The 25,384-nt window shown below is 48.4% G+C and overlaps 8 protein-coding genes across 8 annotated transcripts; 5 read left to right on the forward strand and 3 right to left on the reverse strand.

Moving 5' to 3' along the window:
- Positions 1-200: 200 nt before the first annotated feature.
- BDW70DRAFT_164520 (uncharacterized protein) lies at positions 201-588 on the forward strand (the record flags this gene model as incomplete). Its single annotated transcript, XM_073741486.1, has 2 exons — positions 201-312; positions 371-588. The coding sequence occupies 2 exons, from the start codon at positions 201-203 to the stop codon at positions 586-588; spliced, it is 330 nt and encodes a 109-aa protein (XP_073591209.1).
- Positions 589-3,630: 3,042 nt separating this feature from the next.
- BDW70DRAFT_164521 (uncharacterized protein) lies at positions 3,631-3,871 on the forward strand (the record flags this gene model as incomplete). Its single annotated transcript, XM_073741487.1, has 2 exons — positions 3,631-3,768; positions 3,821-3,871. The coding sequence occupies 2 exons, from the start codon at positions 3,631-3,633 to the stop codon at positions 3,869-3,871; spliced, it is 189 nt and encodes a 62-aa protein (XP_073591210.1).
- Positions 3,872-5,192: 1,321 nt separating this feature from the next.
- Positions 5,193-5,861, forward strand: BDW70DRAFT_164522 (uncharacterized protein; the record flags this gene model as incomplete). Its single annotated transcript, XM_073741488.1, has 2 exons — positions 5,193-5,749; positions 5,837-5,861. 2 exons carry the CDS (start codon positions 5,193-5,195, stop codon positions 5,859-5,861), a joined length of 582 nt encoding a protein of 193 aa, XP_073591211.1.
- Positions 5,862-8,760: 2,899 nt separating this feature from the next.
- BDW70DRAFT_166136 (beta-lactamase-like protein) lies at positions 8,761-9,787 on the forward strand (the record flags this gene model as incomplete). The annotated part of the gene is made up of 2 exons (XM_073741914.1): positions 8,761-9,576; positions 9,623-9,787. Exons 1-2 carry the CDS (start codon positions 8,899-8,901, stop codon positions 9,785-9,787), a joined length of 843 nt encoding a protein of 280 aa, XP_073591212.1. The 5' UTR covers positions 8,761-8,898.
- Positions 9,788-11,439: 1,652 nt separating this feature from the next.
- BDW70DRAFT_166138 (lytic polysaccharide monooxygenase auxiliary activity family 9 protein) lies at positions 11,440-12,437 on the reverse strand (the record flags this gene model as incomplete). Its single annotated transcript, XM_073741915.1, has 3 exons — positions 11,440-11,734; positions 11,799-12,042; positions 12,107-12,437. 3 exons carry the CDS (start codon positions 12,435-12,437, stop codon positions 11,440-11,442), a joined length of 870 nt encoding a protein of 289 aa, XP_073591213.1.
- A 3,012-nt stretch (positions 12,438-15,449) lies between these two features.
- Positions 15,450-16,433, forward strand: abfI (putative alpha-L-arabinofuranosidase; the record flags this gene model as incomplete). The annotated part of the gene is made up of 1 exon (XM_073739795.1): positions 15,450-16,433. One exon carries the CDS (start codon positions 15,450-15,452, stop codon positions 16,431-16,433), a length of 984 nt encoding a protein of 327 aa, XP_073591214.1.
- Positions 16,434-17,474: 1,041 nt separating this feature from the next.
- On the reverse strand, positions 17,475-20,027 carry BDW70DRAFT_154227 (putative alpha-L-rhamnosidase C; the record flags this gene model as incomplete). The annotated part of the gene is made up of 6 exons (XM_073739796.1): positions 17,475-17,652; positions 17,829-18,208; positions 18,251-18,724; positions 18,860-19,009; positions 19,078-19,557; positions 19,734-20,027. The coding sequence occupies 6 exons, from the start codon at positions 20,025-20,027 to the stop codon at positions 17,475-17,477; spliced, it is 1,956 nt and encodes a 651-aa protein (XP_073591215.1).
- A 1,825-nt stretch (positions 20,028-21,852) lies between these two features.
- On the reverse strand, positions 21,853-23,798 carry BDW70DRAFT_166139 (uncharacterized protein; the record flags this gene model as incomplete). The annotated part of the gene is made up of 3 exons (XM_073741916.1): positions 21,853-22,796; positions 23,061-23,666; positions 23,759-23,798. The coding sequence occupies 3 exons, from the start codon at positions 23,796-23,798 to the stop codon at positions 21,853-21,855; spliced, it is 1,590 nt and encodes a 529-aa protein (XP_073591216.1).
- Positions 23,799-25,384: the final 1,586 nt, after the last annotated feature.

Raw genomic sequence — 25,384 nt, forward strand, 5'->3', positions numbered from 1 at the left:
CAATAACATCATCATTTTTTGTACCCGGTTCAGTCCCAAGTCCTTGTGGTGATCATCTTATGTGAAGTTACCAAGGCTGCAAAAGGGCTCGTGCATAGCCCTTCCGATAACAAGAGACCGGGGTAAACGAATACAGTAGAAAAATACCGTGTTTTACTTCGATGACAAAGCAGATTTTATGCATCTTGGCACCAAGAATTATGCAAGAATGGGTCCAGATGGGCTTTCGCGGGTTCTCAGAGGGTACCCGCATGGGTAATGGGCCGGGTAATGGGTTCATACTTTGGACCCAATACCCGCGCGGGTTGGGTAGTGGGTGCAAGGTCTGGACCCATTTGCGGGTTTTGGCGATGTCTAACCATATCTGCAGAAGAAATGAGGGAGAGGTTTGGGATTCCCATGGAAGTGTTGGATGCGCCTCTAGCAATTGATGAGTTCGGGTATATGGGCGGGGTCGAAGGGTATATTGAGCCGAGAGATTTGACCAGTACGGTGGTGACGAGGAGCTTCGAGGAGTGGTTGAACACCAGGGATTGGAAAGAGCTTGCGCTGGCAGGAGAGAAGGAGTTGGAAGGGGTCAAGGTCTGAGACTCGGTTGGATGTGGTTGATGTACCTGTGCTGATCTCTTTCTTGCGTTCCTTGCCAGTTCTCTCCACATATTATATACATGGCTTTTGATTAGCTGTCTAGTACCATACATTCAATATCTCAGCGTTGGAGATATAAATAGGTAGCTATGGCTGTAGCCCTATTTAGTTGTTCTATCAAACTACAAAACCGTGCAAAAGAACACCTTAGATTATATCACCTTTACCAAACCTAGATGTCTTACTTAGACGACATCCTACACTGCTTCTATCTGCCTCTGCCACTACCGCCGCAACAACCTTTATACATACCCACGCATTGCACGACACCTCCACTGTAGCAAGCGAGGCAATTCATAGGAGGGAACCACGACGGGAGAGTAAGCGTGGCCGGATTCTCTCGTATCTGTTATCTTAGACAACCTTTGACCCAGAACTGATCTCGGGTAACCCGTCGGCCTCATAGTGGGCCTATTATGGTGGCCCAAGGTTGGACCCCGTTGTGGATGGGTATCGTACAATGTCGTCCTACCGCACAATTACCGTACTTCTACGGTACTCGTCGGAGTGGCTCCCATTACGCACTTTTGCCCATGTGCTCCATAGAGCCCGCTTGAGCCAACCACAGCGTCTGTCCCATTCACTTTTAACTACGTCCCAGTATTTCGTTGGAATTAATCTGGTGTCGCCAACCCTAATTCTATGTTGTTCCCAGCATAAAAGTACCCTACAAGTAATGCACATACTATACTCATGAATTCCCTAGAAAAGATCGAGCGGCAGGTGCAGATTTGATAAGGTAGATAACTATATTATCATTACTAGTGTTCACTATGACTCTGATCCCGGGTTCTTTGAGCTTTCTCAATCTCAGCAAAGTCAATCAATGATCTCACAGGTCATCCAGAAAGCAAGGTTTTGCTTCTTGTTTCAAGTGGTCACGAATCCCCACTAAACAAGCTCCCTCTTTCTTTGCTTCGAGAGAGCACCTACATTCCCCATTCCACCTTCGCACGTTCTCTTGGCCAATTAGTATTGTCTAGATTCAAAAAGCTCCCTTGCTGGTTAGCAGTGGGTGAAGTCGTACCTATACTAAAATCCACTACCTTAAGTAGCTGGATGGATGTATCAAGTTATTGGCACTCTCCCGAGTGACAACAGCGAATGGGTAGTTTCAGGATCAGCTACAATGTGTCCCGATGGCGCGAACCAGCCTGTCAGCGTTGCCATGACACGTTCAGTGCAGATTTAGTAACCAGTCTGGGAACAACACAAGGTCAGACCGTAGTTCTAGTCATGCTAATACACAGCGAGTAGATGGAATGAGTCGTGCGATGTTTTGTACCCTTGCACATTGATTATTTTATTCTTCGATTATATGGTAAATTGAGCCAGACCTCCCCTGCCAGGTAAATGAATATGAAATGCGAGTTCCTTGCCGTTACTTGTCCGTTACTAGAAAACAGAGCAGATCCATCACCAACATTGCGCTTGAGGGTATCACAGGGGTTGTTTTATACCTGCGTTCAGGATTTCAAGGCTGCACTCTAAGACGCCGGTTTAGAAACATCATACTTACTCACGACAAGACTGAGATCTTGCTTCGTAATAACATGCTAAATGCAGAGGCCATAGACAAGAAAGCTAGAGGCAGTTAGAGATCCAGGGTAGAGAGCCGCATCTTCGAACACATCTGTAGCTTCCGCAGCGTAAGTCTGCACAGTTATCATTTAGTACACTATCCTGACAGCCCGGATGACTTTCCCACGAGGTGTCGACTCGTTCAAAAATACGCTGGGTGTCCGCAGTGGTATAAATCTCCTCCCTTGATAAAGACGTCAAGTTTTGCCGCTGGCCTCACCTATATGCAGGGAAAAGTATGGTATGGTAAACAGTATCCGCTCCATAATGCTGCTCAATTATTGGCAGAGGCTATTGGAGGTTTCAAAAAGAAGAACAGCTGCCCTCGTTTTAAATCTGTGTTCAAGCATAGGAAAGTTAAAATCTGTTTAATCCGTACTGCAGTTGCATGTCCTTTACTTCTATATAATATCGTACATGTGTTGAGGGTGGGCGAATGAAGTTACCTGCGGATCAGATGATGAACTTAATATGAACTGCTGCCTTGGGTCTTGTTATGATGCGGGGTCTCCTGTTGTCTAGACGTATGCCACTCCAGTATGCCCGAATCCATCAAAGAGTGGTTGAGAATTGGCATCAACCATCTGCTTGTAAGTAAACATGAGTAGTGGCGGTACCAGATACTAGCAGATATCAGTCAAAGAGATATCACATGTAACGGCTTTCATCAACAGATATTCATATAGCTCGAACTCTATCATGGTCTATTTTTGATCGTTCTCCCTATCGAGCCTATTGCGCATTCCCCAGCACATGCAGCTACCGCTAGTATAGCCACGTGGTAGTGCTGTGCTTGGGGGAAGTACTGGCAAGCTTGCTCTCATATCTTATGGCCACTTTAAAGCTCGCGCTCTTTAATTCTGGTGGCTTATCTGCTCGTTAACACTGAACCAAGGGATTTGGGCGCCTCCAAAACTCACACTCCCGGACTATCCGCTACTAGTTCGTACGTCGATTAAGTTCCCAGGCACTGCATTTTTGTTTTCCATCTGTTACCTGAAGAGGCATGTGATGAGCGTTCCAGTCATTCCAGCAGCAGCGAGAACGCCTGGATTTAAAACCTAACTCTACCATTCTTTGAACAAAGCAAGGTGAAAATACAGTTCATTGACCTTATGACAACCACAACCGTGTATGAGCGCGAGATATGTACCAAATTCTGACAATAGATTGTAGTATCAATGAATGACATATATCCTCAGTATCATATGGGAACCAGAAAGACGGACAACCTAATCAAGAAAAAGAAAGAATCCAATGACGAGTGCAGTCTAACTGATGATGTCAACTATAAGTTATGTGCAATCATTCAAATGAAAAGCTGACTTGGTGCTGCCAGGCCGATTGCTATAGCTACAGTTTCGCATTGTTACCTTGTTAAACAGCTGAGTTGCTGCCACTATGTCTTACAAGATCTCCAAGGAGCACCTTGAGGAGCTGAGAGGACTTTTCAGCAACAAGTCTCAGGTTACCAGTCCAGGTAATTCCGGCTACGAGCAGTCCCTCAAAAGGTGGTCTTATTTAGCATCTCTGCCTGCTGTATGGGCCAGTTTTGCTCACGGTGATTGGTTAGCTAAACTGACTCTATTAGGGTGTGGTCGTACTTCCTGAGAGTGCAGACGATGTTTCCAAAACTGTTTGATTTTGCCGACAATACAGTATAGATCTGGCAGTAAAGGAGGGGGGTGGAGGGGGGGGGGGGAACTCCCCTGACGGTGGAAACTCCAGCGACGGAGGTCTTGTCATTGACATTTCAAGGATGAAGGGCGTGTCCATTCATCCCAAGACCAGCACTGTTACTGCGCAAGGCGGTGCGCTGTGGGGAGATGTACACAGTGCTACCGCTAAGAGCAACCTTGTAGTCCCCAGCAGCACGGTTGGTACTACAGGTGTCGGCGGTGTTACACTACAAGGGGGATATGGATATATGATAGGCGCACACGGGTTGATTATTGATAACCTCCGTCAGCGCGGGTGGTGGTTGCATATGGGCAAGTATTGACGGCCTCGGAGACTGAAAACGCCGATCTTTTCTGGGCTATTCGAGGTGCTGGTCAAAATTTTGGGGTCGCTGTTGAATTTACCTTCCAAGCATACAAAAGACCGGATGATGTGTTTGCTGGTACTCTCGTGTTTAAGCTTGAGAAAACTCTGGCAGTCCTCTCGTCGCCGATCACACAGTCTATGGAAAGGACCAGCTCCCTGGCCCTGTCCCTTTCGCGTCGTCGTCCCGAGGTTCACGTACCTGTTCGCATATCTTTCATACATCCGGCACATCCGGCAGACCGAAAGCTGTTGAGTTACTTGCTGGGGGGCTGATCAACCTCTGTTGTGATTCCAACGCCAACTGGATTAAGAGAGGCCAGCGTGTCGGTCACGCAGCTAGTGTAGTTTTCGACATCTCGCTGGTTGAGATCTGGGGTAGCCTGCTGAATGGGGCAACAATTGTTGTTATTCCCGCAGAAACAGTGCTCGGCCCTCTCGAGTTGTCCAGATTCATTAGGAACAGACGCCTTGACGTTCTCCAGCTTACAACTTCTTTACTCGACGTGACTGCCTACGCTTGTCCGTGGGCATTTTCCAACACTGGACACCCTCATTACAGGTGGCGAGGCAATCAACTGCCACAGCATTCGGTCTATTTATAACAGTGGTTCGCCCCGGCGTGTTATCAATGGAAATGGTCCTACGGAGGGCAGCGTGTACTGTTTATGGCATTGCGTCTCGCGTCTAGAGGCAATGAAAGGCAGAATTCCTGTGGGGAAACTATTTACAAGTGTTAAGGTGTTTCTGGTCGGCGAGGACCTGAAGCCAGTGGGAGTCGGCGAGGTTGGTGAGCTCATCGTTGCCGGCGCGGGCTAGCAGGCGGCTATATCGGAGAACCGGCAAAGACAGCTAAAAGCTTCACCCACCTTCCTCAACTCTCTCGAAATTTTTCGCAGAGGACGAAACCATTATCGCGCATGTACCGGACAGGGGACTTGATGCGCAGGGATAGGCTTGGTGTCCACTATTACATTGGACGGAGAGACAACCAAGTAAAAATTGGCGGGCAGCGGATTGAGCTTGAGACGATAGAATCAATTCTCCAAGAGACGGGATTAGTTAGTGCCGCGTCAGTTATCAAGGTGACGCCTCGTGAAGTCGGGAGGAGCGCCCTCTTGGTTGCGTTCTGTGTCCCGACATTGCCTGAAGTCACTGCCGCAGCTGTAACAGACGCCTACATTAAGCGTGAGCCTTGCTTGCTTGTGCCCCGTCTAGAGCTCACAGAGATGTTGCCATTGAAGGCCAACGGCAAGGTTGACCGCGACAAGTTGGAGCGCCAATATACGGGGAGAATTGATTCTTCTCTTACGCGGATTGATCCAGCTGATGCACAAGCTGGCAGTATAGAGGATGAGCTAAAATATCTATGGCTCGACGTCCTAGGCTTGCCTGATAGAGACTTGCAGCCAACAGATGACTTTATTGCAATGGGAGGGAATTCAATAATGGTGGCAACCGTAATCGCCAGAATCAAGTATGCTTTGATATCTCCCTGCGCGCCTCAATGCTCTACGAGAAGATGACCCTGGGCAGTCTCACCCGTCTACTGACAGGCCTACAGCAAGATGGGAGAGCGGACATCCTAATACAAGCAAACGAACAGAAGGTAGTTACATGACTTGCAGCTAGGGCAGCAATTACGGCCCTTGAAGGAGATCTCAGTGCTGGACTGGCAGGCAGCATCCGAAGGCAAGGCCTTTGTTACAGGAGTCACCGGTTTTGTTGGGGCATTCTTCCTCGCAGAACTGCTTCGAGAACCTACTGTGCATAAAGTTGCCTGCCTTGTACGCTGCCACGACGAAGCCCATGGGAAGCTACGTCTTCAGCAGTTCTCCTGAAATACCAACTGCACCCGCCACGTATGGACAAACCTATTGTGATCCCAGGCTGCTTTGGAGAGGATAAGTTGAGACTGAGTGACCAATAGTACGACTACTACGCTGAATGGGCCAGTGTCATTTTCCACCTTGGGGCCAAGGTAAGTTACCTTGCTTCTTACTCTGCGCAACGTAAGGACAATGTCCTAGGAACAGTCAATATCTTCAAATTTGCGGCTCACAAGCGCACCAAACCAACCCTCGGACACCGGGGATATCAACGGTTAATTGCGGAACAGGGCCACCTTTGACATATAGCCACTCGTCGTTGCGCCAATAGACCTCTGAATACTTGTCTCCCGCCCAAGGACACACCTCCTCTTTTGTCCCACCGGCCTACCCATCAAATGAACAAGGTAGGTTCTCCCCTCAGGAATCTCAACAAGATCACCGTGTCCCGCGCAGAAAGTCCCGCACAGCATGGCAGTGCGATACTCCATGCTCCAAGTCCGGCGTTTGCAAGGGGAACTGGAGCCTGACCTTGTTACGCTTTTTTTCCCCCAAAGATGCGGGTTCGCGATGAAAAGCCGAAGTTGGGAATTTTCCTATGAGAAGTTTGATTGGATTAAGAAGCAGCAATGTATTCGCCATTCTAGCAAGGAACCTCACACTGGACGAGTTTGGCAAGGTGTATAGTGTGATGGTGTGACTGCGGGTGTGGTTGCGGTTATATTGCTTCTTTACTCTGTGCTATAGTTAGCCGGGACTCAATAGGCGCTGTATAGCAGCAAATGGCGCATCCTTGGCCGTTAGGATATGCAACTCCGGATGCGTCTTGTACGGACCCCAGATATCTCTTGACCGCGCCAATGTGCACGCATGGTCGTAGGCTGTCCCGCCCTCGGCTGCCAAGAGGTAGTACCATCCGTTCCGTTTATATATATGCGGACCTTCCACGAGATCAAGCTCTGTTCCCTTGAAAATATTTTTCCGCTGTCCAACGAGCTTCATAGATGCGGGCATCAAACTCCTGTAATGCGATCCCGGCAAATGCGCGTGGGCGCCGCCTATAATCCTAGAGCATATTTACGAACCATTTCTTCCCATCCCCGTTGACATCATGGAAAAGAGACGGATCAAACCCAGACGAATTTACATGCACAGGATTGCTCCACGGCCCTTCGACATTATACGCAGTGGCAATATAATTATGTGGATCCTCGAAGCTTCCATCTTTGCGCGTAACATAAGCATACGCAAGACAGAAGTGCTCCCCATCATGTGAGAGGCACGGTGCCCACACGCCGCAGCTATCTGGGGCGCCCCGAATGTCAAGCTGGGACGCGCGGGATAGAGGGCGCGTTAGTAGTGTCCAGTTTGCTAAGTCTGTCGAGCAGTGGATTTGCACGCCTGGGTACCATTCAAATGTAGAAGTTGCAATATAGTAGTAATTGTTAAAGGATTGACGGGTCGGGATTGAATCCAGGGAGGATGGGTTTTGTTACGGGTGGCATTCTGACAAGCTTTCACCAACATTGACTGTAGTGTGAGGCAAGTAGAACGAGAGACTTAGATATCAGGTGATTGTCCGATGCTGGGTATCTCACCGCTGGTTATTAGCTTGGCAGGGATTTAGCCTAATAAACTGTCAGCTTGGAAATATGACTCTCTTTTAGGACTGATCTGGAAGTCATGACGCCTTTTTGGCTTGGCGGTGTATTTCCTCAATATAATCGCATTGGCTGCGCCATTCAGGAACGCTCAGCAGATTGGGAAAGTAGCAGCGCAGTGGGAAAAGGATAAGGAGTCTGGTCCGCTTGTATTTGTTCCACCACACTTGTTTCAAGCACTGATGTGGGTGGGCCTGGTGATCAACGTAACCCTAATCAATCCGTGCCCGGTTCTCCCGGCTCACCCTTACCGGTGCCGCACCGCATCTTCACATGAAAACAGTTCTTAAATCTCAGGTAGAGCGAAGAATATGAGTTACCTCACATATATTAGCCAACATTGGGCCTGAACGGCCGTGGACTTACAATCTCCCATGCCGCTTACACCGCCGGACTGCGGCTGGCCTCGACTAAGTTATACTGCCAAGGTTTGAACGCGTGCTGCTGGAACACTCCGTGGGATAAACATAAAGGTGACCTAGTTGTGATTGGATCAAGGGTGATAACAAATACAATCATAGCTGCTTTTCAATCAGGGAGATCGCCGGCAGGAATGCGCGGTGTTGATATAACCTGCATACCCAAGCGGGCAGAAATCTGCGACAAAGGGGGGCGTGCTTCGGAAATGCTCGGAAATTGTGTAGGCACAGCAACCCTGCATAAGAAGGAATCCAGACATTGATTCTCTGTGGTCTGTGTATCCATCCCAGTCGGGGCAGCGCAGAAATTCCGAGACTTCCCCGCGATCATGGCGTTTGGAGTCGGGGAATCCTGTCATTGTGGGGACAAACCATTCTCTGTTTTGTTTCCTGCAGAATTCCGAGCAATGTTGTGTGACTTTCCGAGCTGGATATCTGTGCCGTTCGAGCCCCACTCCGTTTATGATCTCGTTGAGCTCGGTCGTAGTAGGCACACCGCAAATTGAGTCGACATATAAATTGAGCATTGTGCGCAGAGCAGTGTTGAATAGGTCTTGTCCAAGCCACCTACTTCTATGTGCTTCTCTTAGCATAAAGCAATCTGAAATGGCGCTTTTGAGAGTAATAGCACTTCTATCCTTCCTCCCCATTCTTACTAGGGGTTAACCGCCCACTCTAGACGAATTTCGAAATGCCACCACTATCCCAACGAACAGCATGCCAACGTCACAAAATACCTCAACCAAGCTTGCGGCACTTTCCAGCGACGCCTCCATCAACTCATTATTTCAGGAGAAGTGCATCATCGAGCAGGCATACCCACCTATGTTCGAGGTGGTCCCAGTTTTCGTGAATCCATTCTCGCCATTTGATAACTTGTTTTTTGTCGGTCACACTGTTGCCTCAGCGTGGGCTTATAATATTACAGAGGGAATCGTCCTGATTGATTCACTCGATAACCCAGAGGAAGTTGAGGCGTTTTTGATTCCGAGTCTGGAAAGTGTTGGGTTATCCGGGGAAGGTATCAAGTACCTGATTATAACGCACGAGCACGGCGGTCATTATGGCGGCCCGAAGTATATTCAGGATAAATTCTATCCGAAGGTATATGCCTCCGAGAAAGCCTGGGAGGGCATGGAAGCCATGGGACCCGACGCGGACCCGCCAGTTCCTGCTCGCGATCAGGTCCTGAGCGACAGCCAAGTCCTCACAGTTGGAGGCGTAACATTCCACATCGTCCTTACGCCGGGACATACACCAGGTACATTGTCCCTAATCTTCCCAGTCTTTGACCAAGGCGAGCCCCATTTAGCCGGCCTGTCAGGCGGAAGTGGCGACCCAAAGAAGAAGTACTGGATTGGACCGAAGATCATCTCGCAGTATCGGTTTGGGAGGGTTAGCGAGAGAGCAGGGTGTTGATACGCTTATTTCAAATCATCAGTCTGTTGACTATGCGTTGTGGAAGGCTGATCTTTTGGCTCATCGGGTGTCTGGGGAGCTCAATCCGTTTGCTATTGGGAGTGAAAACTATGAGAAGTATATGCAGACTCAGGCGATTTGTAGTTGGGTTATAGCTGCGAGGAAGGGCATGGAGTTACCGGTTTGAGGGACGTATATAAGAAAGATGGGCCATGAACTAGTATTGGGGAACATTACGGCATGAGCAAGGAGCTAGAATTAAATGTATTTTCTAGTCGGGAGAAGGTTATGATATTATTAAGTAAATCTTTTAGGGCTTCTGGCGTGAAAAAAAATCAATAACACAGCAAGACAGGCAGCATACTTCACCAGAAGGCAACTACCAATCAGTCCAGAGATGGAAGTTTCACTTTTAAGTATTCTTCTGCCACCTCGATACGTCCCGCTTCTACCACCTCCAAGTTCGTTATCTTAGAATTAAATCGGCTGAGTAGCTTGACAATTATCAGGCTTTCTTTCTCGGTGAATATCAACATGCTTTGCATTGGACATTAACTGTTGAAGCCACTTTTTGAAGTTAATAGTGTTCGCCATGGCTGTTTCTGCAGCACACCGTCATAGCCAGATAGAAGGAACGAAAAGAACACCTGCTTAGTAGGATGGATAACCTATGATTAATACCAAATTATTCACCATGGTGCCTGTGAAAACCAGAACCAGCCAGAGCTTGTACAGAGTCAGAATAAGAGCCGGCAAGAGCCACTACATACCCACCTTAAAGCCAAACCAAACCCTGAGTCAAGCCAGGAAGAGCCTTTAAGTATGGGTTCGTTGTACAGGTACCATCTTCCCGGTCTGAGAAGCCTTGTATAAGCAGATGCTTGTTCAAGATGGTTCGTATTTATACCCACACTTATCGGATATATCTTTCCCCTTTCGACAAGCCATTCTTGTACATACAGCAGGCTATAGCGTAGAACAAGGGTACAATATCTTACAGTTTCATACATTTACAGTTTTGGTATAGTATTTAGTACAGAAATATGAGATCCAAGACTACTTGTCATTACAGTGCTCTGCGTATTGGCCTTCGCTTTCTTGATCATACCCGCGTTGTCATGAACCGATGCCTGCACTAGGTGATGTTGTCGCGCCGGATCGTCAGCATGTCTTACCTTTACTATCAAGAGATGCGATATGCCAGGAAACCGGCGCCATCCCGGTGGCTCATTCCGACAACAGCCAGGAGGTACGGCACGCCAGGGAGTTGGCGACATTCTGTCAGCCCACCCTAACCTTAATCGGCAGTCGTTTCCTATTGAGACTCGGACCGCTGATCGGAATCTGGCGATATTGCTCGGAGGATGCAACTTAGCAGTAAGAATTGCTATAAAAAATCTTTCTGATCAGGATGTACCTAGAAATCCAAGCAATCCTTTCTGAATACCTCGGACCGTTTTATTGGTCGATCTCCAATGGTCTTCGCTTTATTGTAGCTAGAGAGCCCCGGGCATAAGGTAATGCGTCACACGCGTTTGATAGCATTTCTCAGATTTCTGGTACGCAGTATGCTGTACATACCCGAGGTGGAAAAATTTGTTTATATATAAAACGGCAGTGCCCAAGGACAGGGCAAAGCAAAGCAGGAAGGAGAAAAATAAAACGAACGTATAATGTCTTCTAGTATTAAAGTTTCTCAGAAGGGAAAGATAAAAAGATACCTTCTGCGGCTTTAATCCAAAACACGCTGAAGCTCCAGCCAAGGTCTTGCAATCGAGCTTGCCTGTCCAGCCAGAAAACTGGCCAGTAGGAAAGGCAGTCGCAATTTTCCGCAACGGCCTATTTCGCAAGGCCGCATTGGGAGTACTTGCTGTCAATATCCTCAACAGCAGCCGTGGAGGATGCGGCAGCGGCGAAGGACACGGAACTTGCAGAGTCCGATTCGGAGCTGCTTCCAGTCCAGGCAGCATCACCAACAGGCGTATCCAGAATATCAGCCACAACAGAATCAACGGAGTCGGTCCAGAGGTTAAGACCGTTGAACAGCTTCATGGTCTCGTTGTAGATGCCTGGAATCTGGTATGTCAGGCTTGGGGACCCATTGCCAGACCCGGTGACTCGGACTTGGGCACAGCTATGTCATTCATTTAGCTGATAATTCCAGAATTTGGTGAATAAATCTTATCTCATGCACTCACCTGTAGAAGAACTCAGCCTCGTCATTCTGGGCGCCGTGAAGACCGACATGCTCCGCTCGCACAAGGTATTCGCCTGCAGGGGTCGATTCGGGGATCTGAAATTCGAACTGCGACATCCCGTACGTACACCAAGCATCAGTAGTAAGATCGCCGCTTTCGTTGCAGATGGTCTTCTCCCAGATCTTGAACCATTCGCCATCGCCTTCATATTCCTGAACATTGCCGGTCGGGGCCTTTGACATAACTGCGAAACAGGGAATTAGTATGATGGGTGGAGATACTCGTGATGTTTTGTCACGCAATCATACAAACTTGGCCAGGGCCGGGGTGCGCAATGCTTCCATCGTAGAAAAGCTTCATGGCAATGGTATCACCCGCAGCTACCTCTGCAACGTCTGTGTTTGCCGCATTATCAAATGAGCCGAGGTTGCAGCGGAAATCGCTGTCATTGGGAGTCAGGTCGTCGAAGGTGGAGCTGAACTTGGTCGGCATGTAGCATTCGGTACGCGTGGTTTGGCGGATGTATTGCCAATCGGCAGACGCTTCGCCGTTGAGAACGAGCTTGCTAAAGATGTAGTGCGCGGTAGTCGGGCAGACCAAACCCGCTGCAGCTACCAGAGAGACGGGAAGGCGCTTCATTTTCAGTTAGAGATTAGAAGAGTGCGGCAAAGAGATAGAACACTAGAGACCGGCTCTAGGTAGACCTGGACAAGAATGAGAGTGAAGACCGGTGTGAGGGTGTGCTGAATGGCACCGGAATGATGAGGACTATATATACAAACCCCCAGGAGAGATATATTCGTTATCTTGTAGAGTGCTTGTTAAGCTGATGCGCTGTTCCCATATATTCCTTTAGTTCTAACTCTAGTGCGCGTGGTGCACTAAAATGGCTTGTTTCAGACTTATGGCAATGCCACAGATATATCTCCACCCAGTGTTATGGGTCCTTGCGTATACAAGGACTTTAGAAAGGCTATGACTGCTGTGATAAAGTCCCCCTCTACTAGGTACTTTGAGAGCTTGGCCATGAGCAGCTTAATACCAGTAATATGCTCTGCTTCCATGCTAATATCTATAATTATAGTATCTATCTACCCAGGGACCAGAGAGTTGTTTTGGAATCCAGGGGACAATAACCTAGTAATACTCTATTAGTATTTCAAAGTATCTATCCCCAGCTAGGCTTGCAGCCTTCTCTGACAGGAGGAAGACATTGCCTTGTTTAGTTATAGTAATTGCATATCCTGTTAATATTACTTGTACCTATGAAATCCTGTCCAGAACCTTCCCTGCAAGGGTTGTCACAGGCTATGGCCTAGATTTTGATTGTCGGCCATGCCCTCAACCAGGAATGATTCCAGAGATCTAAATAAGGTTTCTGCAACATTGGTCTACAACCTCGGAATTGCAGCGCGCAGCTTCATGTCAGAATGGCCGAGCGACGTCAGCCAATCGACCAGCTGTGCCGCAGCTAGCGTGTGACAAAGCACGGATAAAAGATAAGCCAAGCCGGTCATAGCCCTGACTCTGATGCCAAGAAGATATGGGCATAGCCATCCGAGCCTTTGACTATGACGGCCCTGAGGGAGAGTAGAGTCAACATAGCCGGAGACTATGATGGATAGGACGATACGGAGTATTTAAGGACGCTCATTTACCATGTAATCAGTTTTGTACTTCGTGTCTTATTTTCGGAACAACCAAGATAGCCAACAATGTCAACGTTATCAAGTTCATTGCATTTCACTTTACCTTCCTTGTCTGATCTCAGAATATCCTTAGGACCTGTTGAGCCCGACTCCTAAGAAGGACTCTTTTGGCCTTATCTGACACTTCGGTAAAGAGATCCGTCGGCATAAAGATCCGAAAAGTCTTGACGTACGACTGGAAAAGGTTGATAAAAGGGAGGAGGAAGATATCTGCGCTTCTATCTTTTGTTTCTTTCTCTAAGCTTGTGATACTCGTTTATACAGGACAGCTAGTTGAAAACAATACTACCTACGCCCGTTACAGAAAAAATTGTCAAAACTGCAGAGATTACTATGATGAATGCTGTTCTAGTACAGCAATAGATCCAGCAGCTTCGTGCAGGTATTCAATATCAAAAAGAGAAGCAGAAGATATCAAGATATTTTATTCAGACTGGTGGGTGAAGGACAGCGAAAAGCACAAGAACATGAAGAGCTCGCCCAACAGGTCCCAAGGCAATGTAGGCCACCAAACACCAACTGCAACCAGACAGGACATAATAGATTATCATGTACTCATAAATAGCGCTGTTTTATTTAGAAGGAAACTGTAATAATTATATTGTCCAAAGCCTTGCAATTCTTAATTGTATTTCTGAAAATAAGTTTTCTATATTTGGCCGCGCAGCTCGGTGGTGGTCCGGTGGAATACGTTATCTGTCTCATGACACTAGCAAACTCTCTGAGACAAGTAAATTAATATACTAAAGATAGACTGGGGTAGCGATATATCTGTGGCATTGCCATAAGTCTGAAACAAGCCATTTTAGTGCACCACGCGCACTAAAGTTAGAATTACAGGAATGTATGGAGCCAGAGCGTCAGCTTAACAAGCATCCTACGAGATAACAAATTCCAGAACCGGTATATGTGCCTCTTGTCATTACTGGCCCCGGTTCTCTGAAATAGTGGCGGAATAGTACAAGGCCAGCACAGTAGCGACGTGGTATGAAAGCAGATATCTAGATGGTTTGAGATGGTTTGTTGCTGTTGAGACGAGTCTTAATATTTGAAGAGTCAGGGTATTCTTCGTCGTGTATGGGTCATCCATGGCCAAGGCAGTGGCCAACGTGACAATTGTTAATGGAAAAATTTTTTTTATTGGTGTTATGGTTCTTAGCCTACTGCGGCGAGAGCGCATCTCCAGTGAAGATATCCGTGTAAAGATCGAAAGACGTGGCAGGCGTGGAAAGGTGTGTATATTAGGTCGCACTCCAGCCACCATCCACCAATTCCACTGAAGACCAGCCATTATCAGCGAACAAGATGGAAACAGATATTGTCAACAAGAGACTGCTCAATGGGTGTAAATTATGAAATTTCTCCTTGAAGAGACGAGTTTGATTTCACATAAAAACCTCTATAAGCCAAGATGATTCGATTTCTGGCTCAACTCTCAAAACTTTGCTATATCGATTGCTGATCTATGCCCTTTGGACTTTGCCAGAAAGGGCACGGGCAGGAAACCGTTCAATTGCTTCGTAAGTACTGAAGGAGGGAAATTAATGCAAAATTGCAGCAAAGGAAGAGTTTCCCTAGCGCCCTGCATTAGAAACGGACCCAAGGTAAAACGAAACATCGTGTATGAACCATAGTACGTTTAGAACAAGGCCCCGGCCATCCAACACTGCTACTAATTTTCTCGTGTTTTGCCAACAGCCAGCCGGTTAAAAGATGTTCTGTCGATCTATCCTTAACCTGGTAAAATTCCTGCGCGTTGTTTCGTGGAGTAGCTAAAACCCTCACCGAAAACGAAAATATCTCACCTTTTCAACCGCTGCTCTAAGGGGAGGTGGCCAGCCAACATTGCATATATGAGGTGGTGCCCGGTTGTTCCTTTTGAGTTGCTCACACAAAACTCTGGCAACATCTTCTCTCGCTTCTGTTTTTGAAAAACTTAACCATGGGCTTCCCACTCTTTACGTTTACCCATGTTATAGCCGGTGTCGGGCTGCTGTTAGCAGGGCGAGGAGTCACTGCGCAATGTGCGCTTCCATCGAGCTACAGCTGGAGCTCAACCAATGCGTTGGCGTCGCCGAAGTCTGGATGGGCAGCAATCAAGGACTTTACCAGTATCATATACAATGGTCAACACCTCGTGTATGCGTCTTTTGCCGATACATCTGGCAATTACGGCTCGATGAACTTCAGTCCCTTTAACGACTGGTCTGACATGGCCTCGGCAAGCCAGAACGCAATGAGCCAGGCTGCTGTCGCGCCCACTCTATTCTATTTTGCGCCAAAGGACATCTGGATCTTAGCCTACCAATGGGGCCCGACCTCGTTCTCTTACAAGACTTCCAGTGACCCGACCAATCCTAACGGATGGTCATCGCCGCAGCCTCTGTTCTCTGGTACGATCTCCGACTCCGCCACGGGGTGCATCGACCAGACGCTCATTGGGGACAGCTCCAACATGTACCTTTTCTTCGCGGGCGATAATGGCAAGATATACAGAGCCAGCATGCCTATCGACAACTTCCCGGGAGATTTTGGCACGGAATCTGAGATCATCATGAGCGATACATCCAACAACCTCTTTGAAGCAGTACAGGTCTATACCGTCGACGGCCAAAACCAGTACTTGATGATTGTTGAGGCCATCGGCGCCAGCGGACGCTACTTCCGCTCGTTCACGGCCGACAGTTTGGACGGTGCGTGGACAGCGCAGGCGGCCACCGAGAGCCAGCCCTTCGCCGGCAAGGCTAACAGCGGTGCGAGTTGGACCAACGACATCAGTCACGGCGATCTCATTCGCTCCAACCCTGACCAGACCATGACCATTGACCCTTGCAACCTGCAGCTGCTCTACCAGGGGAAAGACCCCAATGCTAGTGGTGAATATAACCTGCTTCCTTGGGTTCCTGGTGTTTTGACTCTCCAGTAATCCTGGCGTGTCGGGGTAGATAGAGCAAACCGCTTGTGACTTCGCACAGAGACCGGCCTAAACTTGTTTACGTGCGCGGCAATCTGCTTATTCTTGCGGTGTGATTTCATTGTCGGCTCCTCTGATTCAAAGTCATCCTCTATGCGAGTCGGACCTAGCACTCCAGTAGTTTAGCCAATGCTAAATATCTGTTCTATACTCTTGCGTACTCTGGTTCGGCAACAACCTTCATGCCACACCAAACACTGCCGATCATGCGTCGCTTGTAACTTGAGTCATATGACCCGTGTTTAATCTATGTATGTTTCGAATAATAGGTGTTTTGTGGACTTACTGCGGTGCTTACCTTGCTTCATGTACCCCCACAATTCACGGCTAGCCCTTCACCAGGGGTCCTTAATAACAAAGAATGACAGAGAAATGATGAACACTGCCGGCACAAATCTCAATTTCACTATTATAATAGGATATCCAGATGATCAGTCCTAAATACTTGTGAGCCCGAGCCAAGGTATTCATGGGACATCTGGCATTGCAATGCTACTGTAAGTTTTTAAATGTTACTGAGGTGCAAGATGATTGCCACCAGCAGGGTATGTTTTCTGGCGTTGAGGCTAGAGTAATGGCAACGGTGAAGACGCATGTCTGACTGTCACCTTGCAACTGAAGTATTCAGACCAGATAAAAACGGTGTTGTTCAATATCAGTATTTCTCCTGGACCCTATACTTACCGCATCACCCACATTCATGGTATTCTTTACCTTTACCAACAGAGGGTGTGTACCTAGCAATAAATCAGTCCTGGCTCAACAGAGCAAAAAATCCTGTATACTTGTGTGAGGACAATCCATGAGGAGACATCTCCAGCAATGGTAAAAGATGGCTGCGTGCTACAGCGTAGGTTGAAAAGCTGTTATAACTATATACACAAGAGCGAGTGGCATAATAGACGCATTGCTGATCACTCTAATGGTAAGAAACCCAAAGAGTAGCGGGATAAGTGAAGTATTGAGGAAGGGTATCCATGAAAGCAATATTTGCTATGCTGTTTGTTGAAATGCAAAAGTGCGGCTTTGGACAGTAAAGCTTCCATCCTCGTTCTTCCTCCCGCCAGTGACTCGATACTCTCCTATGTCTCTCTTTAGGGGGGTTAGAAGGTAGACAATTCCTTTTGTCCTATGAGGAGACGTAATGGTCATTTGTAAAAGTCCAATTCGACTGAACCCCCATTTCACTCCAATGGCTCCCTGCGGGGACTGGATGTCTGCCTTCAGCCCAGGTCAGATCCAGGGTTTGTGGCTCAACCTTCCATTCCTTGAAACCCGAGATGATCGGTGCAATCCCCAGCATATACCGGTTAAGGTCTGCAGTCGGCCCTGCTGCCCAAGCATGACAAAGAAGTACCGAGCCCGAGTCCAGGAGTTCCATCCTCGTTCAGGACTTCCCAGAAACACCCTGTGTAGTTTACGTTCTGGGGGTTACTCACTGGTGCCCAGATAGTATTCAGCAAATGTTTTGCACTTTCACTATCTTTGGCATGGAAGGCAGCCTTAAGGTGATATCCAGAGGCATAGGGACTTATCTTTTTTGCCCACCCACTCGCCACAGCAGAAGCGGAGAAGGCCAGAACCCCGGCGGAGACACCAAGGTCCTGTGACATAGTGGCCAGCAAACCATTTGCTGAACGGTTCCTCCTCACTGTTGGTATAGTGTTGCTGAGGATAGCGAGGGCGTTTGCTTCCTGAGAGATAAACCCAGGGTAAGAATCAGAGTGCTAGTAAGCTTGCAGGTTACCACTCCACAGATGCTTATTGACAGCACTCCTGAGCTCGCATAGGCGTTGAGTATATTTGGTGACGTTCAAACCCGCATCAGCAAGAAAAAGCATTGATTCGGATAGGGCATAGGTGTAGGCAAGGTTGAATTTGGCGACAACACCAACAACCTGAGGATCATAGTAGTTCCAGTCTCCACCAATGGCTGCGTCGGATACGTTCAACAGCCCGTTTGGTAGCAGCTGAGAGTGTGCCCAGTCGAATAGGCGGACAGCCCTTGGCGCCCACTCGGAGAGAAATGCTCCGTCGCCGGTTTGTTCATAATACCGGCTCATAGCTCTGACAAGACTGAACGAGTATCCAATTAACCCCGTGACGTTGGCAGGGATATCCGTCAACCGCTGCTCCTGTTGCACCTGTGCAGTCGGGCTGAAGAATCCAGGCAGCATCTGTAAGGAACCAAGCAGCCAGATAGAGCCGTGGATGTACTCTCGACCGGCCGTACTCGCAAGGAACTGGCCGTGGCGAGATCAAGGTCACCAGCATAAGTGTGAGATTTTGCCACTACACCAAAAAGGGTCAACCCTTATTAGTAAGGGCTTTTATTCTGGTTGTCAATAAGCTATACGATCACGTCGGGATCCGTCTACACTGACGGACAAGCTATTAGTGTTGAGCAGAAAGTCCTTCAGGGCAAACTTGTTTGTTAGCTGGGAGCGGTACATGGTGCTACCAAACGCCGCGACGGATACATCGGTGAACATGCGGCATGATTGAACGTGGCCCATCCAACTGGTACTCTGAAGTGGAGGAGCTCTGAGTCATTGATCAAGGCGCGACTACGACCATAATTCACACTGTAGTATACCTGAAGCCAGCGACCCACTGCCACGGAAGCAGGTAATGCGGCCAAGGCCAGAGGCGCCGAGTCCAGCTCCGTTGAGCCTGCGTGCGCCGAGATGGAGCTATTTGCAATGTTGACGAATATGTAAATCTCGGCACCTAGTGTATCGCTCAGGACCATAAACCCGAAGCCGTTTCTGGTAGGTTTAACGGAAAAAGATAGCTCAAATTCTGTCAATCCGGGCGAATAGTCTGATGAGAAAGGCTGAGGACTCTGGCTCTCCACCAGAGCACCTTCTTCGGTGGTCATCCAGAAGTCCGGCAATGAGCCCGCGGAGAATTCACTTAGCTGCATAGTTCGCGCATCGACATCCCAAATCCGCGTGAGCACAGGATCAGAGCAACGGAATGCTCCAGGCAGCTCTGCAATGGGGTAATCATCAACTGCTGGCAGAAGGCGCACGTTTGACAGGGTCAGGGTCCCGACGGTGGAGATATTGAGCTTCTGGTAACGGAGCCCGCCTTGAATCAAGCGGTTAGTTACACGGATGAATTACTGTTGAGGTCGTATCGATTGATCGATAATTGTCCATGGCGGCGCTCAATGTAATGGGTCCGTCAGACTAATGAAATGAATTTAGTAAGCGCTAGCGGGAATGACTTTCAATCGGCGCTTCTCACCATATACGAATCCAGGGCTGGTTGGCACTCAGCATAGGATATTTCAAACACCGAGGTGTCCCCAGCGCGACTGACAACCTCAAAGGTTGGAAGCTTCTCCACATTTCTGCCATAATCCAGGATCATGATGGCTGGCGTCTTGCCGTCGGATGATAAGACAAAATTTCCAGAATCGATTGCCGTGAAATGATTGCCGTCAGTTGAATACGCCACGGGCTGCGTCAGGGTTACGCAACATGCCAGGTTAGAGCATATTGCCAGCTTGCGGTGAATAGAGTATAAGTTTATATGCATGACTGCCCCTGAGGAACGTATTTAAATTCATACACTCTATCTTCTGCCAGAAATGTGGGAATTCACTACTTAAAGTTCTAATTTTCGCACCTCCTTGGTCCCAGAGTCGTGGCAAGTAATACTTTGATGTCAAGACGTGGATCCCTGAGTCAATTACTGTGCTCTCTATAAAAAATGGCCCACATCTTCTCGTTTCAGTCCGCCAATTGATCTGTGTAATATGTTGATTTCAGTTTTCAGTTGAGAGCACGGTTTTTGAGAGAACTTTTGGAGATGAACCTCTAGATAAATACGAAATTACGAGGATACGAATACGTAACCTGCCAGCAGTGAAGCCTATTAACCGCTAGTCCCACACTTCGGCCATCGGCCCACAGAAGTTTGTATGGAGTCTTAGCAGGGGTGCCTGTTCCGGCTTGACGGGCCAGCGCAGATTATCTACTTTAGACCTGATTTGGTCTAGCCATCGTTTGGCTAATGCAAAGCCCACTTCCAAAACGACGCACTTGCTAATCTGGATCTTGCCTTCTGATGGCGGAATTGATTACCAAGCCATGTAGATGCCTGGGGCAGAGCCAAGCAGAGCCAAGCAGAGCCAAGCCGGGACCAGTAAAGCTGTAGGGGCAATAGGGTACGGTTGTGTAAGGCGCTTGGTACAACCGTTCATGCGAACAAGTGTGGGAACGCCTGGGGCTAGCGAGACGCCTAGTTGATACACAGAGTCGGTTCTTTTACATTAGAGATGCTGAGAGGAAGATCAGACAAAAGAGAAGGAAACGCTTGGAAAGCTAGGTAGCTAACAATATTGTTTAGCTGGCCTCATCAGGATGTTGATGCCTGGGTAGAGGCGTCATTCTGGTTCGTGAAATGATGCCTAACGGGCCAGGTATTCGCCGTGACACCATGGTAGCAGGTGCTTGCTTGCTGTGGTGACTGCTAGATAAGGTTTGTCTTCCATGATAGACCATTCTGTTTGCGGACCGCGACAGTCAGCAGTGGAACCGGATTTTACTACATATAACCATAATCTGCTAATCCTGGTTGACTTATATGGATGATAAGTGGGATCTGGTCTGGCCCCTCAAAGAGGCTGACTAAACCACCCAAAATATTGACCTCTACGGCGCTCCTTGGTGTCAATAGTAGCCCGGAGCTCTCATCAGGGCTTGACAAAGATAGCCACAGCGTAGCATCGAAGCCCTCGAAGATCTATTTTGGGTTCTTTTAAGGTTGACGGGTGGCATTTATGGTGGTCGTCGAGCTGTCCCGATCGGCCAAGAGAACAATGTTGCTTTATTTGGGTAGAAATTCGGCCTATAATATATAAAATGGCTGATATATATTTCTATAACGGTCGTTGTACAACATGATACGATGGCTCGGCAAATAAAGTACCCTCAGATCAACTCACTACGCCAACATCTTGCCGTTTCTGACACGCATGCTATCTCATTTGCCGCCTCGCTCTGATATTCCCCGTGTCCTCAGCGCAGGCTGCTCTCCCAGCACCGTCGGGCCGGGTGTGCTCTTGGTCCTTGCGCGACATTCTCAAGTGCAAACAAACTACAAAATTCTTGGGAGCGACGTTATCACTATATGTGCCTTCTTGGACGCATTAATCGTGCAGGAGAATATAAGAATCTTACCACATTGTGAATTGCACCGTTAAGTGTTCAAATGTTGCTAATATTATACGGCACATAGTTCCATTGTGTATGGCTAATAGGTAAAGCCACCCAGACGGCCATGGAGTAGATGTAACCCACTAGGCTCCTTCAGCGCAAGATAACGAGAGACGACGCGCTTTAAAATGTAGCTTGTAGCGTTAATCAGTCTTTATTCTCTTCCCCTGGTCAGATGGAGACACCTGCCCCTTCCACTCCTCCACCAATCCCGCATAATCCCTCGGCTGATGCGGCAGAAATAAATTCTTCCACCACGACCCTTTTCTTGCCGTTCTTAAGCCCAAATCTTGGAGCAACATATCCAAATATGGCAGGACCTCGAAGACGAAGTCAGCATTCCGCGCCCCATGGTCCGCTGGCGAACGCAGGGCACAAAATTCCGTGTGGAGTGCTGTTTTGCGGACTAGTGACTCCTTGTCATGATGATTATAGTGCAGCTGACTGCCATGGTTCAGGTAGACTAGCGCCCACAGGGCCTGTACTTCGGTAACGAGAGGTGTGTTAAATGTGGTGACGGTTCCTAAGAAGGCGATGCTGTGATCGTCCCATAGAACAGGGGGCACGATGAAGCGCGCGAGACGGAAAGGGTGCAGAACAGTTTCATTTGCATCCTGGCCCTGCGCATGTTTGCCGTGGTAGTCCCTGGCCTCAGGGAAGGTGCGGAGCATGGGCAGGCGCGTGTAGATGTCTTTGCGGGTTTGCTTCACGAGCTCCGGATCCAGCGAGTCCGGTGTCCATGGGAAGCCGAGCTCTTGTTCAATTCCATCTGGCAAGAACCGGATACCCGGAGATGCTTTCCATCCTGTGCACAGAATCACTGCCCTCGTGTGGAGCCTGTCTCCGTTGGACAGAACCACTGTATGCCGCTCCAGCCGCTCGAGATCGGCTATGTGCACTTTGACCAATCCTCGCCGTATTAAGCTAAAGAAGTTATGCGGGAAATTGAGAATTCCCACCGCAGTCCCCGCCCAGATAGGTTTTATCCAGGGTCGTAACTTGGCCGTCTCGACATTGTCACTGTACCGATTGACCCGAAGAATATCCCACTCCAAGGAAGCCCAAAAAAGACGCACAATGATGCGGCCTAGCCACGTTCCATGTAGGAACCTGCGTATCGAACTGTTCACCCATATGCACGGACTGAACCAAGACAGGGCACGCACGACGGGGAGACTCTCGAGGAGGAGGTTCAAGGGTGAGAAAACGGCGGCAGGACTCATCCACGAGGGACCAGTCCCAGAGGATCTGATAACCCAGTTAACGCGGTGACCCCTTGACGCGCATGCGTAGACGGTGTCCCAGGCAGATTTGCTTCCGCCGAGCACAGTTAATGGTGGTCGGTCATCACCGGTGCCTTCATAATCCTCTTCTTCCTCTCCTGTGCCTATTTTCTGATCTCCAGTTTTATCATTGGCCTTAGAGAGGAGGGTGCCTTGGTGAAGGGCGAGCTCCTTCACATGGAACAGCGGCGCACCAAATGAGTCCTGGCCGGCGAATATAGGTATACGTGGTTGAGAGGTAAGCCCCGTTGCGAGTATGAGTTTCCGCGTTCGTATACAGCCGTCTTTGGCGTGTCCTGTTCCTGTTGCAGTCGTGTACCTAACAATCCATTCTTTTCTCTCTGCATCTCCTTTGGTGTATTCCATACTCTCTACCTTGCAATTCAACCAGATTTTGTCGCGGATCCTGAACCGGTCTGCAAACGCTTTTAGATATTCATGCACCGCTCTACCCGGTATATGCTGTCCAGCTTCCACCAGTCCCGGCATGACATTATCACTCATAGGAAAGTCGCTGTACTCGTATGACCCCAGAAGGTTGTTCGTCCTTAGTCCTGCATATAAGCGCTCTTCCGCCCAGACACCGCCGATTGACGTGGCGGAATCCAGAACGAGCAAACTCATGTCGGGATTCAGGGCGAGTGCGGTTTTGGCGGCGGCGAGGCCATGCCAGCCTGTCGCTCATTGTGAGTCTTGATTAGTTCAGGTACCCCGTGACGAAATTTGATTTGATGTGAGACTTGAATATTTTGGAAGGGTAATGTACCAGCGCCGATTATAGCCAGATCAAGTATTTGTGGTTCCATCAGTATTAGATCCAACCCGCTTAGTGATTTAGATCGCGGTGCAGTTCGGCCGGTAACAATTTGTCATCAATTAAGCCATAATTTAGGTGGGTGCATAAGGTATTCGCTAGGCATTGAAGAAGAGAGGCAAGGAGCCTTGACCCTGCGCGCCGTCTTTATATAGGTACCCCGCGCTATGCTTCTGCCATCGATTCTGGATATCACGCGTTCCCGTCTCTAGTAATTCGTCAGTGCATACAATACGCGGGCGCTACCAACCAGCGAGCCAGACGTGTCCGGACGGCTCAGGCCCCTGCCCCAAGTGTCCAATCAGCAGAGTGCGGACATTAAACTGAGACTATCAGCGAGGTACTTTCGACAAGCCATGCACCTCTGATGAATTTTCCCTAGTTGCCTGAACTGCATTTGGCAATAGTTGTGTATGGCGGGGTAGCTGGGGATACGCAGGATTCCTAGTCAGTTTAGGAGCAGAGCGCCGCAAATTTGAAAACTCAATGTACCAGGGTCGAATATAGATCAAAACACGCGGCACGCGGAAGATGTATCTTACTGAAATACCCCGCTTCCCCCAGTCGTCGGGAGAATGGTAGATAAATGCTGAGGACGTCGACTCCCCCTTTGACCACCGCCAGTCGGCACTCCTAGAGCATGTAGGATGGTAACTCCTTCGGGGAATGTGCTGCCATTCCCTGCAGGAAATAGCAGGTGATGCTACCTATTTCACCCGGTCACGTTTTGGCTAGGCCAGGCGTTTTTCTCGATGTATCCGAGCAGTGGGATCAATCTCCATACAACAAGACAAGGCCTTCTCTTGACTGTGAACTTTTGACGTCAAGTTAGTACTAGTGCCTACTCCGATCTGAAACTGATGCTCTGGATCCTTCGCAAAGACTGTGGAGCGACTGTTGATCAGTACACACCTAGCATATGGAAATCCAGTAGTCCGCACCAAGGCGTGGTAAAGAAACCCACACAAACCTACAAAACTCCTCAACGGGGACCTTGTTAGGAATTGCATTGTCGCTGCACTTCCAGGTGTCATTGTCATTCCATATATGGTCTAAGATCCCAATGAAGAAATACCAGAACTCAAAGGACACATTAAACTGTGCTCAGAATATTACACCCGTCCTGACGAAAAGAGAGCAAATACGTCAAGTTCATCATTGTCGCAAGCCCGTTCCCTGGGGCTGAGAAGCTATACTCAAAATTAAATATTGCTGGTGGCTTTATTTTACCTATCCTAACACCTAAGGTCACGAACTGCTAGAGTTCAAATATCAGATAAATGCCTATAAGAAGGAGATCTTAGCTATTTTCAGAGCAAGGCTAAAAATTCCAGTCTTTCTTCTCAGATAATCATCAGTCCAACACCTCATGCACTTATGATGCGATCTAGAATAAGTTGCAATTGATTTACTTGCCCTAGAATATCAGCATGTGACTTTGGGTGAGGGATAGATACGGGGTGACTTACCTTTGGTTCACGTATCATTGTGAAATGGTTGCCCTCTATGAAATCCACGCCGATATTCTCCAAGCCAATCAACTTCTCCAATCCGCAGGTTCCGAGAGTCTGTCTATCA

Source organism: Aspergillus foveolatus (assembly GCF_047715535.1).
Source record: "Aspergillus foveolatus strain CBS 279.81 unplaced genomic scaffold BDW70scaffold_114, whole genome shotgun sequence".
Taxonomy (NCBI): Eukaryota; Fungi; Ascomycota; class Eurotiomycetes; order Eurotiales; family Aspergillaceae; genus Aspergillus; species Aspergillus foveolatus.